A 19,291-nucleotide genomic window follows, 5' to 3' on the forward strand; every position below is an offset into this window, starting at 1 on the left:
CAAAATGGAGCAGAATGAAGCAAAATAGAGCAGAATGGAACAAAATAGAGCAGAATGGAACAGAATGGAGCAGAATAGAGCAGAATGGAGCAGAATGGAACAAAGTGGAACATAATTGAACAGAATGGAGCAGAATGGAGCAGATTTGAGCAGAATGGAGCAGAATGGAGCAGAATGGAACAGAATGGAACAGAATAGAGCAGAATGGGATAAAATGGAGCAGAAAGGAGCAGAATGGAGCAAAATGAAGCAGAATGAAACACAATGGAGCAGAATTGAACAGAATTGAACAGAATTCAACAGAATGGAACAGAACAAAATATAACAAGACCATCGCCGACATATAAACGACACCTCAGATGCAGAAAATTACTCACCTCTCGTAATGCACCTGCGCGCTGCCAAGGTCGAAGGACCCTCCAGCCTTTTGAATCAGCTTCGCTGAGATCATCGAGCGGTGCGCTGAGACAAAACGAGCACGCGTGAAAAAAAAGAAACAATAATAACGATTGCGCAATCGGTCCGGGCGACGTTTCTCTTTCTTTTTTCTCTCTTTTCTTCTTTTCGCAAAGAATCGGACGTTGATCGAGCGGCCATCTCCGGAGACGTCGTCGTCATCGTCGTCGTCCCGTTTTCGCGTAACGCGCCGTTCGCAAAATGGCAAACGCGCGATGGAATTGTGCGAGCCGGAGGTACAAGTGCAAACTATAAAAATAGTCGAGTATTGTGTGCAAACGTGACATTTGTAAAAGCGTCGCTCGCATCGGCGTCGCCGACAATGCCGTGGCTCGTAACAGCGTCATTAGCGGGCTCGCTGTTTACGCATCCGTCGCGCGCCATTTTGGAATTCGATTCCACCGACGGAATTAATCGACTCGGTAGCCGGGAACATCGACGACAACGTTTCGCTATTTACATTACGCGTTCACGAAGGTACTCACAGGTTCTGCACCGACAGGGATCGTGCTTGTCCAAGTAATGGCTGAGAGTGTCCCATCCACCGCCGACGCGCACCATAACGTGGCTCCTTAAAATCCTAACGAAGATCAGCACCTTTGTGTCCCCGATCCTGTACTTGCCCTCCGACACGCGGATCATGGGGAACTGCGTCGGGCACGTGCATCTTTCTACCAAATCTCGAACCTGCAACCAAAAATCAGAATGTGGTTCAATCTTCTGTTCAGATTTCATCGCGCGAGTCGTCAGAAAATGAGGGAGAGGGTTCCTGAGGTCATTTGAAGTAACTTTTCCCTTTGCGAAAATGTTCTACGAGGCTTCGTTTACGAGTTATTAACGAAAAACGCTGACGCCCCGCCCTCGTGGCCACTGTCGCTGCGTCAGGCGGCCGGCGCGACGCGGCATTGGCCGCGAGGGCGGAGCGCCGGTCGTGCTCGCCTCTCATTGGACAGTGTTTTTCGTTGATAACTCGTAAACGAAGCCTCGTAGAACAATTTCGCCAAGGAAAAAGTTGCTTCAAATGACCTCGAGAATCGATAGAGACATTTCTGGGACACCAAGTATTTTTTAAATAAGGCAAACAATAGTAAATAATAATAAATAAAGCAAATTCCCCGACCATGCTCGATCGCTTCTATGTGCCCTCGATTAATTCCAACGGCGAGCACTTCGCAACGTTGCAAATCGACGCGAGAGATTCGACTACGGGACGCGACAAAGGCTAAACGATCGGCCATGTGCACAGTCGGCCCTTAGCCTTTGGAGAGTCGACAAAAAGAGCCGATCGATTTTTCCCGGAGCCTAAAACGCTATGAACAAGTTCGTTTCGCCACGAGGCGACAGAGCTCAATCGCGTTTCAGTTGTTGGGGCCATTGTGCGCCGTTAATTAAACCCGGCCAGTGGCCTGTCCGGCGACGCGTTCGAACGATACACGATTTTTCATACGGCCTGACAACGCGCCGGGCCCCGGCTCTGACCCGTATTTGTTGCGCCCAGGATTTATGGGGGCCCGGGCGCGCGCGCGCGCGCTCTCGCGAGACCCGCTATTGATTAGAAAGGCTGCGGCAACGAGGTTTACGCGGTTGCATGTCGTCCCCTGACCAAATGTCAAGGAACCTATCACCGGGTTCCTTAGTGACAAACGCGGCCCAAGAAACCGCCGGACGTCTCTTCCCATTGTCTGGCATTTCGCGTCGCTAAAACGCCGATCGATATTCCCGGCGTTTCCTCCTCCCTTTCTTTTCATTCGATCTGCCTAAACGCTCCAACTACTATTCCTCTGCATCCCCCTCGGCTCTTTCTTTAAATACGCTGTCTGGAGAACACGCCCCTTCAATGCCCTAAATTGCTCTAATTAATTTGACGCTGAGCGATTAACTCTTGGACAACTAGAGTTTCTTTGGTACCCGGGTAGGGCAGAGGAGCCTATTACTGTGCCCTGTTGACGGACTTTAGGAGCTTTCGCTGTTGAAAATAATCTTTGCAATTTGATTGACATTTTAGGAGGGAGACAAGATTCTGGAGCCGGTTACTGTGTGCCTGTGCATATAATAATTGATATTATGTAATATATATACTATTATTAATATTATTAATATTATATATAATATAATAATTAATATAATAATAATTAATATTATAATAATAATTAATATAATAATAATTAATTATTATACTATATTAATAAATTTAACAATTCTTTTATAACGTATAACACTGATGAAACTTTTCATTGCTTTTTTCGCACACGTTCTTCGACATTTCAAAATGCATTTTCATGCAGCAAGGCGCAGTAATTGGTTACCGCACAGTAACTGGCTCCACCCGGCCAACTTATTTCATCCTATAATTTCAACTGCACAGAAATTCGCAACCATAAATCGATCACGATTGTTTAATACCACTACTGCTAATCATCGATTCCGCTCGTAATAAATAATAATAAAAATTAATAACAATAAATACCAATAAATAATAAATAAAAATTCCGTCGAAAATGGAAGCACTCGAAGGTGCGAGGAGAGTGATCGAAGCGCGCCCATTAGGAGAAGCGGAATTAATTGGCGTAGACATGTAAATGCCGCGAGTGTAACGGGTGTTGCGAGAGCAAGCACGGATCAGCGATAGTGTGTGTCCGCGATGCAAATGATTTGCCAGAGGAGGAACGAGTAAATCGAGCAAACGGTTTCCGGCGTGGATTGCGTTCGTGCACGGCGCTCGCCTTCGGATATGTCCGGGTTTTTGCCGGTTTTCAACGCGAAGTGAAAGCAGAACTGCGCCCCGGCCCGACTGTCCGTGTCCGTCAAACGGTCGTGGCTCGCCGCCGCGATTTTTCACCGCGTTAAATCGACTGTTAATTTCATTGTGCACGTCACGGCGCCGCTTAGACTTCCTTTCAGCGGCCGGGCAACAGTGCCGGGCCCCGATTTTTCAACGTCGGACAGGGTACACACGCGCAATCCGATGAGGAGATTATTAAAGCCGGGGAGACGGTCTTTCGAAAGCGTTCCGTTCTTTCCGATCCGCGTTTCCTCCTCGCGCCCGTAATTTGCCACGATCAACGTTCCTTCCCCGTTTCAGTTATCCCTCCCTCCTCCCCTACCATCACCGTCGTAGATCGCTTCGCGGTAGAAGATTGATCGATCGTTGAACGCAACGTCGAATAAAGATTTCATTGGCTTGGCAAGAAAGTAATTTCGGATTGCACCGCGCGATAGACATTGATCGCATTGTCAAGGCCTTTTGTCGTCGTTCTATCTTCAGCTTTATTATTGTCAGTTAGCAGACACTTTCAGGTTACTATAGAACAAAAATTCCGTGTAGTTTTGCTTACAACTGATGGTTTTCTGTCAATTTCAACGCGGAGTGCGCAAATGGATATCTTACCTGTTCATTTTCATCGAGGCAAGAAAGCTCTATAAAGCTCTCTAAGGCTCGCGAAGAGAGAATTTTTAAACGGTAAAAATTTCAATAATAACGACAGCCTCGAATCGCGCTTGATCCAGTCTTTTTTTGTCGATAGAGATCACAAGCTCTACGAGCGCGGAATCGCGAAGTTACCAGAAAGAGGTCATCGAACGGAATGGAAAATATTCGACCGATTACAAGTTCACTTTTTCTAGAGAAAATAATTGAGTTCTATTTAACATTAAAATGCCGAAATTACTTTCCCGTAAAATACAATAATGTCTCCCTAATTGACGCTTAGATTGCGCAAAAAAATAGACAATTTGAGAAGAGGAAGAACGATTATTCGAGCCTCGCGGCTCATTTTTATGGTTGCCGATTGTTAACAATTATAAAAACGAGACGCAAGGCTCTGATTAACAATCGTATCTTCTCTTCCCAAATTCTCCCTTTTTGCGAGCAATCTGAGCGTCAATTAAAGGGAATTGACTGTATTCGATCGATTCTACGGCAGTGCACGGTTAAATTTACATCGGTCTCGGAGACGAATGTAATTTGCGAGTTACAGTAAATTCTCCCTAATCGATGCTCAGTTTGGAAGCAAAAATGGACTACTATGGAAAGGGAGAAACGATTATTCGAACCTCATTGTTATGATTATATTATATATAATATGTATTAACAATCGTATCTTCTCTTTCCAGATTCTCCATTTTCGTGGACAATCTGAGCGTCAATTAGAGAGACATTTATATATATATATATATATATATATATATATATATATATATATATATATTATTATTTTTTTTTTTATTTATATATATATATATTATTTTTTTTTTATTTATATATATATATATACTGTATCTTCGAAAATCGTCGGGGAAACCAGAAAGCTGTTTTCTACCCCAGACGGAACGCCGACGCGGCGCTGCAAAGGCTGAGAGAGGCCGTTCGATGGAGAAACTTTTTCCTCTCGCCCAGCTTTCTACAAAGCTAACAGCGGAAAAATCCTGGAACACTATTCACACGAATTTTTCTCGTCCGACGAACCTTGACCCTCCCGGATGGACCGCTCACCGGCTGTTCATCACCGGCAGCGATCCATCTTCATTCAATGCAGAAGTTCTCCCGGCATTAATAATTGTTAGCGATCGGTCCCACAAAGCGTCGTTCATTAAACTAATGATCTTCTCAATATTCAATCGACAGTTTCCTCGCGGACCTGGTCCCTCCCCGGGTTCCCCCTACCCCTCCCCCCCCCACCGTTCCTGATAAATGATTTTATCATCGACGCCGGTGAAAGCATCCGAGCAAAGGGCAGGTAAATACGCGGGATAGGTGAACGATTTAACGCGGCGATAATGGCGAATGATCGATCGATTATGCGGCCCGACGCGGGGCCCCCGCGTGTCGTGTTTTGATCGGCCTCGATGCCGCGGGACTTAAATGGCAGGAAACGAAGTCTGTTTGCCGACACGATTGAATTTCTTCCAGCAGAGGAAACACGTCGACGTCGAATCCTCGGGTCGCTCTGGGACGATCGTTAAAAAATATCGTGAAATCCACGAATAAATGATAGCTCTAAATCGAACAAACATTTATCGACGCTTTTATGGATCGTTGATTTTTATGGGGCGTCGATCTTCGATCTTCTCCGCTCGATCAGGCGGCAGCCACGTTAAAAATTCGTATTTCGTATTTCTTTAATAAAATACGAAATTTTATTGAAGCGAGCATTTGTACAAAATAACATTTATTTATACAAAATAAAATTGAGCATGTAAATTGAGTAAATTGAGTATTATTAAGTATTTATATTATTATATTATATTATATTATATTATATTATATTATATTATATTATATTATATTATATTATATTATGTTATATTATATTATATTATATTATACTATATTATATTATATTATATTATATTATATTATATTATATTATATTATATTATATTATATTATATTATGTTATATTATATTATACTATATTATATTATATTATATTATATTATATTATGTTATATTATATTATACTATATTATATTATATTATATTATATTATATTATATTATATTATATTATATTATAATATTATATTATAATATTATATTATATTTATTTTACTATTAAGTATTATTAAGTATTAAATCTTGTCACGGTCGGTTATCGGTGCTCATGGAGCAAGCACAGTAACTGGAGCACAGTATTTAGGGAGGAGGCACACAGTAACTGATCCTCGCGAACCGTAGGCGGTGCAACGAGTTCGCATCGAATTTCCGATTTCGCTCGTTTCGCCGACAACGTCTTCGCTCGCACCGTTCGCGACCGACTTTAATTTCGCCGACAATATTAATTAACCGGCAAGGTGAAATCACCGACATCGACTTTACGTTTACCTGCCAATCGCATCGAATGATTGTCGCTGGCAGGTAAAGTCGATGTGTCGTTCGAACGAGCGTCGCTGCAAACATTGTCGGTGATTCCGCCATGTCGATCAATTAATAGTGTCAATTAATAACGACTGTCGGTCGAACGGTGTCGATCGAGCATTCCCGGTGAAATCATCGCGGCCGATTCGATGCGACTTTCTTTTCTCCTTTCTACGAATGATCGAAGAAAATCATCTGATATTTGTCCGGCGGGCAAATTGGCAAATTTTTCGTTTATCGATGATAGAAACGTTGAAATTATGTTCTCGAGGGATGTCGATCGAATCGGTGAAGCTTATTTTGGCAGAAAGAACTGCAAAAGTTCTTTCGGGTTACAGTGCAATAAATTCTCCTTAATTGTCGTTCAGATTGCGTCCAAAAAATGGACGATTTGGGAAAAGGAGAAATGAAAATTCAAAGCAAATAATCAGAGAATTCAAACAAATAATCGATTCAGATTCTCGAGGGATGTCGATCGAATCTTTGAAGCTTTCTTTAGCAGAAAGAACTGCAAAAGTCAGCCAATGGGTCTTGGCGCAGTAAATTCTCCGTAATTCGCGCTCAGATTGCGCGAATTGTCCCAAAAATGGAGAATTTGGGAAAAGGAGAAGTTAAAACTAAAAACAAATAATCAGAGAATTCGCACAGTAATCGATTCAAATTCGAACAAATATTAATTCGAATAAATCTCACCTAGAACGATTTATTGAACCGAGCATCGATCTCCGTTCGTTCGACGTTACAAAATTGAAATAACCTTCGCGGCATTTCAAGGTATCGCTTCCGCCTTTAATGTCTAATTTTAGCAAATAAGTAATTCGAACGGAATTGAATTCGAACAGAAAAAAGATAATATATATATATATATATTTATACATCTGATTCGACAAATGTAAAGTTAATTACGCTGGAGAATAAACAAAATGCACGGCAATCGGCTGCCGCACGGTAACCGGCGCCGCGCCGGCCCATCCGGGATTAGTCAAAACAGTTCGAATCGGTTCTGTCAGCGTCGATTCTAATAATAGTCATCCGACTCGTCGACCTTTTCTAGCCCGTGGCTTGCGACACACGGCAATTGTCTACGATCCGCTAACTTTGTAGGCTACATATTTCCTGCTTAGGAGTAGCCGTTCGATTCTCGCGAGCCTCCGCGCCGACGCGAGCGGAGGCCGGGGCGTTTTCCGCGCGGAGCCGCGCCGAAAATCGCGGCGGCTGCGATTTCATCGCGAGCGAACGTCGGTTTGCTTTCGGCGCGGCGATATAAACGGCGGATATAAAAGGATAGAGACAGAAAGCTGGAGACAAGAGAGCAGAAAGCTGGTCGGAGCGTATTCCGCGCGGATCCGCGCCGAAAATCGCGGCGGCTGCAATTTCATCGCGAGCGAAAACGCCGCGGTCGGTTCGCTTTCGGCGCGGCGAGGAACGGCGGATATGAAAAAATGAAGGACAGCGGTCGGGCAGAGAGCTGGCCGGAGCGTTTTCCGCGCCGAAAATCGCCAAAAATCGCGGCGATTTCATCGCGAGCGAAAACGCTGCGATCGTTTCGCTTTCGGCGCGGCGACGAACGGTGGATACAAAAAGATAGAGGACAGAAAGCTGGAGACAATAGAGCAGAAAGCTAGTCGGAGCGTTTTCCGCCGCGGAGCCGCGCCGAAAATCGCCGAAAATCTCCGGCGATTTCATCGCGAGCGAGAACGCCGCGGTCGTTCGGCTGAGAAAACTGGTAGAACGGTTCAGGGATCGAGCTGCCAATTACCGGGATCGCGGCGTTAGGCGAAAAATGAAGCGGGGCCCGTTATCCCGCGCGAGTCGGGCCGAGTCGGGCTTTCCTCTCTCGGCGTATTAAGTCGCCCGCGTTATTGATTACGCTCTGTTATCGGCGCGGCGAATCGGCCGGTGTATAAATATATATCATTTACGTGCGAACACCCACAGGCAGGCATTTGACAGTGGAACGGTGAAAATTATTTATCGCCGGATCACACGGACGGGCCCCGCGAGAGCATGTGCGCGTGTTGGAGCGCGCAGCGATGGCTGCTCGAGACGCTCGAGTCCGTTCAAATCGTTCCGGCAACCTCTCGAAACGATTTGCCGCTCGAAAGGAACAAGCCCCGCCGTCCGTCGGATTACATTGTTAATGCTGCTTCATTTTATCGGATTACAGAAGACAGCTGCTCCAACGGATAATCCAGCGAGATGAAATTGCGACGCGACGTTCGTCGCTTTCTTTTGTTTTTTCCGGTCGTCGATGCGTCCTCGTTTGTTTCGCGATGGAACGCGTCGAGATGTTCGACGATTTTCGTGGAAATTCGGAGCGCGAAACCCGTCGCTACGCCGACGATTCTTATCCGAACGACATTTTTCTCGCCGACAAATCGGTCGACGATTCACGGAAATTTCCCGGCGATTTACCTCGCGGCCGATCGATCCCGAGACCGTGGAGTTTCAATGGTGAACAAATTTTTAAGCGATTCGAGCTTAGGATACGATACGAAGATAAAGAATCGCGAAGACAAGCGAAAGATTTTCCACCGGGGAAATTTTTGTATGATATGATATGTTTATATACTTTTTATAGTTGTTTTTTAATAGTTTTATGGTCTATAGTTTTTATTATATTTATTTTTTTAATACTTTTTATATTTATATATATGTTTATGTTTTATAATACTTTATAATAATCTTATAATAATTTTATAATATAATATATTTATATCTTTTATATTTATTTTGTATAGTTTTATAGTTTTTATTAAATTTATTTATTTTCTTGTATATCTATATATTTATATTTTGTAATAACTTTATAATATAATATGTTTATATCTCTTTTATATTTATATTTTATAGTTTTTCTTGTATTTATTTATCTTTTTGTATATCTATATGTTTATGTTTTATACTACTACTACTTTATAATATAATATACTTATATCTTTTCTATATTTATTTTTCATAGTTTTATTGTTTGATTGTATCGATTCTTGTTGACAATCGTTAACTATAAAAACGAATCGCAATGCTCCTCCTCTTTCCAAATTGTTCATTTCAGTACACAATTTGAATGTCAATTATGAAGAATTTCTTACAATTGGCTTGACTCCTCCACCCTAAACAATTGCAACCCCCTTTCGGCTCTCCAAAATTGCAACAAGAAGGACAACACAGCTTACGCCAAGAATCGAGGAAACGCGCGTGTCGCAAAATCGCAAGAAGGGAAGGCCGCTATTTTAAAAAGAGTTGCGTGCACGCAACGATTAGCCAAGACTTTTCCGCGATCAGCATAACAGAGTCGTTTCTATGTCGACCTGGACACGAGCGCGAACGAAATACAATTTGGAGCGACGTGACGCAAACGTGTGACGCCAATGAGACAGGCACGGAATTCCGATCGATCGGCTCGCGATTTATATTTCATCGCTCCGGAAACCGTCGATCGATGCCCCGACATCTTTGCTCCCATTAGAAAGAATGCGCCGATTTAAAATCGATCTATCTCGAGAAATTCCACGAAAGTGTAGTAAGTCTCGTCTTACGAAGCTCGCTCGACGCGGGGGTTCCCCTTTTGTTTAATTGGCGAGCGCGCGCCGGCCGAGCGAATTCGATCCAAGAAAGGAAACCGTCGGGGAGCAAATCGCGCGCTTTATAACCGGAAGTCGTGCAGACCGGGAGAAGCGATCTCTCGGAATAATTCCGCGGGTAAGGCGAAACTGCCGGCAGAAAAATCTAGGAATTAATTCGATGGCTGTGTGAGTGCGTAGGCGGCGAACGAGGCCCCTCGACGTCTTCCATTCTCTTCCCTCCTCCTCCTCCTCCTCCTGCTCCCTCTTTATATCCCCCCCCCCCTCTCCCTTTGTCTTCCTCGGCCCTCCATTCACTCGGATTTTCCTGGTTGATCGACACTCTCCGCTCTCTTCTTTGTGGTCTCTCGCTCGTTGTTCGCCTTTTCTCCAGCATTTTCCTTTCTCATTTTCCCCGCCGCGCACCCGCGCACCTCGCACCCTTTGGCTATTCCGCCGTCCCTGTTTACTCTCTTTGCACGACTGTTTCTTCTTGCGGTCACGTTTCTTCGGGAACTGGCTTTTCTTAGTACTATGTATAGCGGTACTCGTGTATTCTTTATGTACTTTGACGACAGCTTTTTCCAATGTCGATTATTCGATGGTTTTGCGGTCGTTCGATTCCCTGAAAAGTCTGTTTCGGGATGATACAGTGTTTTCTATTGGATCGTCGCGAAGATGTCGCGGTATGTAGTTCTTTTACGAGGCGGAACATTTTCCAGATCCAGGACAGGTCGGAGGGGGGATAATTGCCATCGGCGATGCAATAACGCTGATGGACTCGTTAACGGCAGAAGTACTTGGTTGCCAAGCTAGTTGAGAGAGAGAGAGAGAGAGAGAAAGAGGGACAGTCTGATAGATAGAAAGAGAGAGAGAGAGAGAGAGAGAGAGAGAGAAAGTGAGACAACGAGGGAACGAGAGACAAAGAGAGAAAGACAGAGAGGAAGACAAAGGAAAAAATAGAGAAAGAGAGAAAGAGAGACAAAGAGAGGGAACAAGAGCTAAAGAGAGAGACAAAGAGAGAGAACAAGAGACAAAAAGAGAGAAGAAGAGCTAAAGAGAGAGACAAAGAGAGAGAACAATAGCTAAAGAGAGAGACAAAGAGCGAACAAGAGAGAAAGAGAGACAAAGATACATAGAGAGAGACAAAGAGAGACAAAGATACACACAGAGAGAGACAAAGAGAGACAAAGAGAGACAAAGATACAGAGAGAGAGAGACAAAGGGAGACAAAGGTACACTGAGAGAGACAAAGAGAGGGAACAAGTGCTAAAGAGAGAGAGAGAGAGAAAGAGAGAGACAAAGAGAGATTACAAGAGCTAAAGAGAGAGACAAAGGGAGAACAAGAGACAAAGAGAGAGACAAAGAGACAAAGAGAGAGACACAGAGAGTGATAGAGAGAAAGAGAGAGGGAAAGGGAGAGAGCCAGAGGGAGAGAGAGTCAAAGAAAAGAAAGACAGAGGGAGAGGCAAAGAAAGAGAGAGATAGAGGGAAGCAGAGAGAGAGAGAGAGAAAGGGAAAGCGAGTAAGAGAGAGAGCCTAAGAGAGACAGAGAGAGCGCGAGAGACACAGAGAGAGCCAGAGAAAAAGCGAGAGAACCAGAGAGAGTCAGAGAGAGAACGAGAGACACACACACAGAGAGAGAGAGAGAGAGAGAGAGAGAGAGAGCGTCAAAAAGAGAGTGAAAGAGCCATAGAGAGGTCAGAAAGAGAGAAATAGAGCTAGAGAGAAGTCCGTCTCCACTTCTCCGGCGATCGATAGCCGACAGCCGAGCCCCGTTTTTCGGAAAACCGCCCCGGCGAGAGGGCGCGAGCCAAAGGTGCCGCACTCCGCGGGGTAAACAAACTTCCTCTCCCGGTTACGTGACTCCTGTTTCTGAACGATTGAACCGATCACGAACCGTGCTCCGTATCGCTAGGTTGGGTTCTCCGTTACGTAAGCCGTGGCGGCCTTGCATTATAGCATCATAACCATTCATCCTGTCCGCTCACCTGCAATGCGCCACACTCTGCGTTCGCTCGGGATATCCACGGCGCACAGCCGCGACAAAATTTCTGGACGTTATGGCACAATTACGCTGCCACCTGGACGGAATTGTGCGGGGGTGTATCATCGAATAGTTTCTCTCCCGGGGAACGGTTTTCGAAACTTTATTCACACAGCATCGATAGATCGTTTTTCCTAAGCAGACACCGAGTCGTGTCCGACTCGAAACGATTTTCCATGCGGTGTCGCCATCTTTACGACCCGTTTTTTGTTAGACGTTCGAGACTCTGATCGAAAGCACTGTAAAACGACGCGTTTCGCTTCGAATATCGATTCCTAGCTGGACTTCTTTCAAGCTTTCTTTTAATTTTGGAAACAGCGAGAAATGCGACGGGGCCTTGTCGGGGCCCGTGCGGAAGCAATTCCCGCCGAAATTCCCTCGGAACGGCTCTTGAAACGGTCGACGAATGTGCCGAGGCATTGTCACGGTGAAAAAGTACACGATCGTGCGATTTTCCGGGTCGCTTTTTCTTAAATTTCCTTAAATTGTTTACACAAGATCTCCCGGTCCCAAAAAACCGTGGCCGAAACCATTTCGACGGCTTCTCTGCGCGAAAATGCCCGCCGATTAAGATGCTCGAAACTACCCTCTTGGAGGGAAATTAATCTCGCGCAAAATTTCAGCATTGTCACGATGAAAAAGTACACGATCGTGCGATTTTCCGGGTCGTTTTTTCTTAAATATCCTTAAATTGTTTACACAAGACCTCCCGGTCCCAGAAAACCGTCGTCGAAACCTTTTCGACGGACTTCTCTGCGCGAAAATATCCGGCCGATTAAGATGCTCGAAACTACCCTCTTCGAGGGAAATTAATCTCGCGCAAAATTTCAGCATTGTCACGATGAAAAAATACACGATCGTGCGATTTTCCGGGTCGCTTTTTCTTAAATTTCCTTAAAATGTTTACACAAGATCTCCCGGTCCCAAAAAACCGTCGCCGAAACCTTTTCAATGGACTTCTCTGCGCGAAAATGCCCGCCGATTAAGATGCTCGAAACTACCCTCTTGGAGGGAAATTAATCTCGCGCAAAATTTCAACCCTGTAACTTGAGCGTAAGGGTAGCAGAATCGAGCAAAGAATAAAATTGCTTCCGACGATCCTGCGAGAAGGACGACGAGAGCGTATGTAGGTTAGTTAGAGCGTTCTCCGGTAAAAATATGTTTTGCCAGTCGGCCTGCCGACTGGAGAGGCACACTTTACGGAGCGCTTTGTACTATTCCGGGGCCCCGAGAGAGCTTGTAGACGAGTAAACTCGTTCTCTCGTCCAGTGGCTCGTCGAGACAACTTGTTCTTGCCCCCCGTGTGTCTTCGTCGCCCGCGCGAACGTCTCACAACTTGACACGCTTTTCCGCGGATCGCGGCTCAGAGCTCGAATTATATTCTTCCGCGATAGTGGATGACGACGGACTCTTTTCTCCGCTTCGTACACGCTCGTCACGGCTCTGCTAACTACGGTAATTTCTGCCAGAAACGTTCGCGTTGCTCGGAATTACAGACCGGCGAATATAAGAATACGAAGTCGCGATTCAACGTTTTTATGGAAACTCGGGCCGGTCGGATAGATTAGAAAAGGATATATTTGAAAATATAGATGGATATAGATAGATCAATCTTAGAAAATGTAGACGGACCTAGAATCGGATAGATTAGAACGTGGATTAAAAAGAGATTAAAATGAACGGATTAGAAAATGGATTAAAAAGAGATTAAATTTAATGTATTAGAAAATAAATTAGGAATAGATTCAAATTAATAGATTGGAAGTAGATTGAAAAATAGATTAAAATTAATAGATTAGAAAATAGAATAAAATGAATGGATTAGAAAATAGATTAAAGTTAATATATTAGAAAATAGATTAAAGTTAATATATTAGAAAATAGAGTAGAAATAAATTAAATTGAATAGATTGGAAATAGATTAAAAATAGATTAAATTTAATAGATTAGAAAATAGAATAAAATGAATAGATTAGAAATAGTTTAAAATTAATAGATTAAAAAATAGTCTGAAATTAATAGAATAAAATTAATATATATTAAAAAATAGATTAAAATCAATAGATTAAGATTAATATATTAAAAAATAAATTAAAAACAGACGAAAAACAGATTAAAGTAAATAGATTGAATTAAACAAAACTCGTTCCAAGTAAAACATCAAAAATAAGTAAATTTGATCATTGCACAATAAACTACTCCGTCTGTCATCGCGAAGCGATTGCAAGTAATTCCATTCAATTTGAAAAAAGTAATTTCGTCTTGAAACATGCGACCGAATACGTATTTGGTATTCCAACAAGCGGACGCGACTTGAAAGGCTGCCAACCAGAGAGCACGCTCGTTCGCGAGACCCATCTTGATTTAAATCAACTCGCCAACTGTGTCTCGTGAACAAATTGCAAGGAAACGTATATAAGAGTCAGAAGAAGAAGAAAAAACCACTACACTTCGCATCCGAACTGGATATGCCCATACCATGCCGCCATAATTTTAAGAGCTACATAATAAAACCAGACGCGGAAATTTCCGTGCAGAAAATCGGCGTCCCGAGAAGAGAACGGCGAGCGCGAATCAATCACCGTCCCCGGCGACAACCTTCACGCTTCCGAATTGGACGGACTCCGACGGGCCCCGGCGCATGATCGCCGGCTAATGAAGAGGCAGCGGGCCCAACGATCCTGTTTGACAGGCTCGCGAGAGGATCCTCGCGCGCGAAAAAGACCGCCGATGCAGGAAGAGGCGATCCGTGCACGTTGTGGGTCTCCGCGGGGAGGCCGAGGGGGGCAGAGAGGGGCCCGAGAGGCCCCGAGGAAAGTCCTGGCGACCACCGCGAGCCGTCGGGATTAGTTTTCTTCGCGTTGTTATGTTAATAGACGCGTCGACACGCGGAAGTACCGGGCCCCGCGACACGAGTACACCGGGCCCCTCGTTCAACAAACGAGAAGTGTCTTGCAAGTTTATTGCCTGCCACCGATGATGCTTCCCCTTCACCCACCCCCCCGTCGCCCCGCCCTCGGGCCACAATGGCACGCAGGATCTCCTGAAATCTTTCAGACGCCGGCCGGGAATAGAAAGTTAACCTTTCCGCGCCATTTCGCGGCGCCGCCGGCCGCAGAACTCGGACGCGGATCGCTACCGACGTTCGTTTATCGACCCTTATCGCTCTTCGTGAAGTGTTGAAGCGATCGGTCCCGGAAAATTGGGACCGATTTCAAAGGGTACGATCTTTGTTGAAGCGGTCTCAATCCGTTATCCACGAACTTTCCATTTTTGGGACAGTCTTTTTGGGACAGACAATTTTTTTTCTTTTAGATTCTGTAAACTTTCGAATCAAATATAGCAATTCTGTTTTAAATTATTGTACAGTTCAGGTTGAAACTAATAATCGCAATTTAATTTTCTTTTTTGGTATTCTTGAATTGCGGCGAGTAATAGGTTATGATACTGCGTTTGTGGCAATTATATATATTATTATTTATATTATAATTAATTTATATTGTACTATTTTGTTATATTAATATTATATTAATTTATATTGTATTATTCTCTATTATATTAATATTATATTAATTTATATTATGATTATTTCTATGTATATTATTAATATATCTTGATCCATGAAAAAATATATATATTTTTGTATATTGTAATTAATTTATATATTATATCAATATTATATCATTGTATTATTAAATATTATATCAAACTAATATTATTTAATTAATTTATATATTATATCATTATATTATTAAATATTATATCAAATCAATATTACATTTATCAATATTAATATAACCTTAATTTACATTACAATTATTATTATTATTATATATGTTATATTAATATATCTGGATCCGTGTAAATATAAATAAATATTTAAACATAACATAAATGCAGATTTTTAGAAAGCCCGAAAGTTTTAGTTCCCAAGTGTCCGCCGATCGGCGCCGCAACGATCGAGAACGGACGGTCCCAGGACTTAGGCCCCGACTTAGCTAACGCTAAGGGACTTTCATCTCGGCAAGGACTTGGTCGGTCGTGCGGCTCGACTCATTTCCACGATCAAGATTTCCACGTAGAGTGCCGCGATCACGGTACCCGTGGAGATCGCCCGTCTCTCTTTTCCTTTCCGCGAGCCACCCCCGCCGCGGATCATCCTGGGAAGAGATCGGCTGCCGGCGATACCGCGGCGAATCCCGGCTGCCGAGATGATAGCGATCAAGATCTCGAGCGCGCCGGTGTTCCATCACTTTCTCCGCGTACCGTTGGCTCGGTATACACCGTGTTAATATAAATGCCGGGGACATTTTTTCACGGTCGATCCGCCGCCGCCGCGACTGACGTAACCGGGAGGATCCGATCCTGTATTATAAAGCGGACTGCCGGCCATAAGTTGTCGTCGTCGTTGTCGTTGCTCGTGTTCTCGTGTCGATCGTGACGGGATCGTCGGTCCCCGGCCGAACAAAAAGCAGCGAACAACGGTCCCACTTCCGATCCTATCCTCGAACCAATCCGATTTTTATCGCTTTTTGCGGGACTTCGCGTCTTGGAAACCATAAATTGTGTTTGCAAAAAAGGGGCGCGCGTATCGAAACGATATTTTAATAATATTTATTATATAACTATATTTATTATAATATTTATTATAATAATATTATTATATATATAACTATATTTATTATAATATTTATTATAATAATATTATTATATATATATTATATTTATTATAATATTTATAATAATAATATTATTTATTATAATATTTATTATAGTAATATTATTATATATATTATATTTATTGTAATATTTATTATAATAATAATATTATTATTATTATATATTATTATATTATATATATTATATAAAATATCATTATTGTTATTATATTATTATATATAATAATATATAATAGAATTCGAGACCCTTTACATCGAACAAAATGTTCCATTCCTGCGCATTAGCAACATTGTTGGCGTTATAAAAAAAAGAGATTTTCGTATGATATTTTCGTTCTCCATAAAACGAGCACATAAAACCATCGCAATTTGTAATACTATTTACCGTAAAAGAATTCCGAATAAACTTCGTCTCACATAACGCACGTCCAATCGGGTTGAATCTTTCTTTCCCGATTCGATCTATCATAGCTATTTTACCGATCGGCGGAAGCGCCGATGCTGTGCGGCCGTTACAAAATAGAATCGATCGATAGGAAGCGATTAGGAAAGACGAAGTTCTCCAATTGCGTCAGATTTAGGGAAAGTCGGTGTTCAGGGAGCGACAAGCGTTCGCGAGCAAATGAAAGGCCGGGTGTACCGATGGTAGCCGAAGGTAATGGCACCGGATAATTCCTCGTATCGCTGGTAATTGCTGTTTACGCGGCAACGTGCACCGCCGGTTACGCGATGACCACGACGAGACCACCGAGAGACTTATGCTCGCCGTGCTCGTTTTTCCGATCGATGGAAATCCGGGTCCGTTGTCGTCGGGCCCCGATGTATACTCGTCACGGAGAATTGTCAGTATTTTGTGTCACGACGAGTATATTCGTCATGGAGAAGTGGCAAGGTTTTGTGTTACGACGAGTATATTCGTCACGGAGAATTGTCAGTATTTTGTGTCACGACGAGTATATTCGTCATGGAGAAGTGGCAAGGTTTTGTGTTATGACGAGTATATTCGTCATGGAGAATTGTCAGTATTTTGTGTCACGACGAGTATATTCGTCATGGAGAAGTGGCAAGGTTTTGTGTTATGACGAGTATATTCGTCATGGAGAATTGTCAGTACTTTGTGTCACGACGAGTATATTCGTCACGGAGAATTGTCAGTATTTTGTGTCACGACGAGTATATTCGTAATGGAGAAGTGGCAAGGTTTTGTGTTATGACGAGTATATTCGTCATAGAGAATTGTCAGTATTTTGTGTCACGACGAGTATATTCGTCATGGAGAAGTGGCAAGGTTTTGTGTTATGACGAGTATATTCGTCATGGAGAATTGTCAGTATTTTGTGTCACGACGAGTATATTCGTCATGGAGAAGTGGCAAGGTTTTGTGTTATGACGAGTATATTCGTCATGGAGAATTGTCAGTATTTTGTGTCACGACGAGTATATTCGTCATGGAGAAGTGGCAAGGTTTTGTGTTATGACGAGTATATTCGTCATGGAGAATTGTCAGTATTTTGTGTCACGACGAGTATATTCGTCATGGAGAAGTGGCAAGGTTTTGTGTTATGACGAGTATATTCGTCATGGAGAATTGTCAGTACTTTGTGTCACGACGAGTACACTCGTCATGGGGATGTGACACTATTTTCTGCCATTACGAGTATATTCGTCATGGAAAATTGACGGTGTTTTGTGTCACGACGAGTATACTCGTCACAGAGAAGTGGCAGTACAGTAATGTCTCTCTAATTGACGCTCGGATTGTCCACAGAAATGGACAATGTTGGAAGAGGAAACGCGATTAATCGAGCCTTGCGGTTCGTTCTCACAGTTACGACTTGTCAAGAAATATACAGGGTGTCCCAAAAATGTCTCGCAATCCGAAAGTGGCTCGCCTCTCATTGGTCACTGGTTTCTCGTTAATAACTCGTTAACGGTGCCTCGGAGAACATTTTTGTAAAGGAAGAAGTTGCTGCAAATGACCCGAGGAACCCGCCACTTTCGGATTGCGAGACATTTTTGGGCTCGAGTAATCGTATCTCCTCTTCCCGAATTGTCCATTTTTCTGCACAATCCTAGCGTCAATTAGGGAGACATTACTGTATTAACGGAAAACAGTGACCAAATCGTCGATTTTTGTTCACAAGCTGAAGGAAAATTAGAAAAGAATTTATATCCGCGAACGCGGCGACAATGTTTATCCGATCCGATAGAGAACGACGTTGCCTATGTGGCACCCCTAACATCGAGTCGGTCTATCGGCTCGTGCGGTTTCAATTTCGATTTAAATTTCCCGCATGATAATTGCCTAACAGTTCTGTGTCCCGTACGTCATTCGATAGCCTCGGTTTTCTCCCGTTGTGCGATTGCGCACTTCGTTCGTTCCGCGCGCGAGCGTAACAAACGCGCGACGAATGATTTTTTTCGGTAATTATCGACTGTCGAGGATTAACGAGAACGAACGTTCGTTCTCGTCGATTCGACGGCTCCTCGGTTTTCGAGAAAAATCGATCGCCTTTATTGCTTGATCGCTTTGCGCGGCGACAGGAGAAAACGATATGCACGACGAAACGCAACTGTGTTGGACAATTATGTCGAAAATAATCGAAATTAAAACTTATGCACGAATTTACGGTTCCGACCTGTTGCTCGACGGATCATTAGCCGAGATTCTCCTCCGCGGATCGGACTCT

At 43.2% G+C, this 19,291-nt stretch overlaps 1 protein-coding gene across 2 annotated transcripts in view; it reads right to left on the reverse strand.

The window, feature by feature from the left end:
• The window catches only part of LOC117224150 (GAS2-like protein pickled eggs), a 112,288-nt gene that overhangs the window by 14,550 nt on the left and 78,447 nt on the right, over nucleotides 1-19,291 (reverse strand). For both annotated transcript variants that reach the window (XM_033476866.2, XM_033476865.2), the window contains exons 4-5: nucleotides 942-1,143; nucleotides 378-462 (exon numbers count right to left, since the gene is read on the reverse strand). In XM_033476866.2, coding sequence (XP_033332757.2) covers nucleotides 378-462; nucleotides 942-1,143 — 287 coding nt within the window. The remainder of the gene's footprint in view (nucleotides 1-377; nucleotides 463-941; nucleotides 1,144-19,291) is intronic.

This window comes from Megalopta genalis, chromosome 13 (assembly GCF_051020955.1).
Source record: "Megalopta genalis isolate 19385.01 chromosome 13, iyMegGena1_principal, whole genome shotgun sequence".
Lineage (NCBI taxonomy): Eukaryota > Metazoa > Arthropoda > Insecta > Hymenoptera > Halictidae > Megalopta > Megalopta genalis.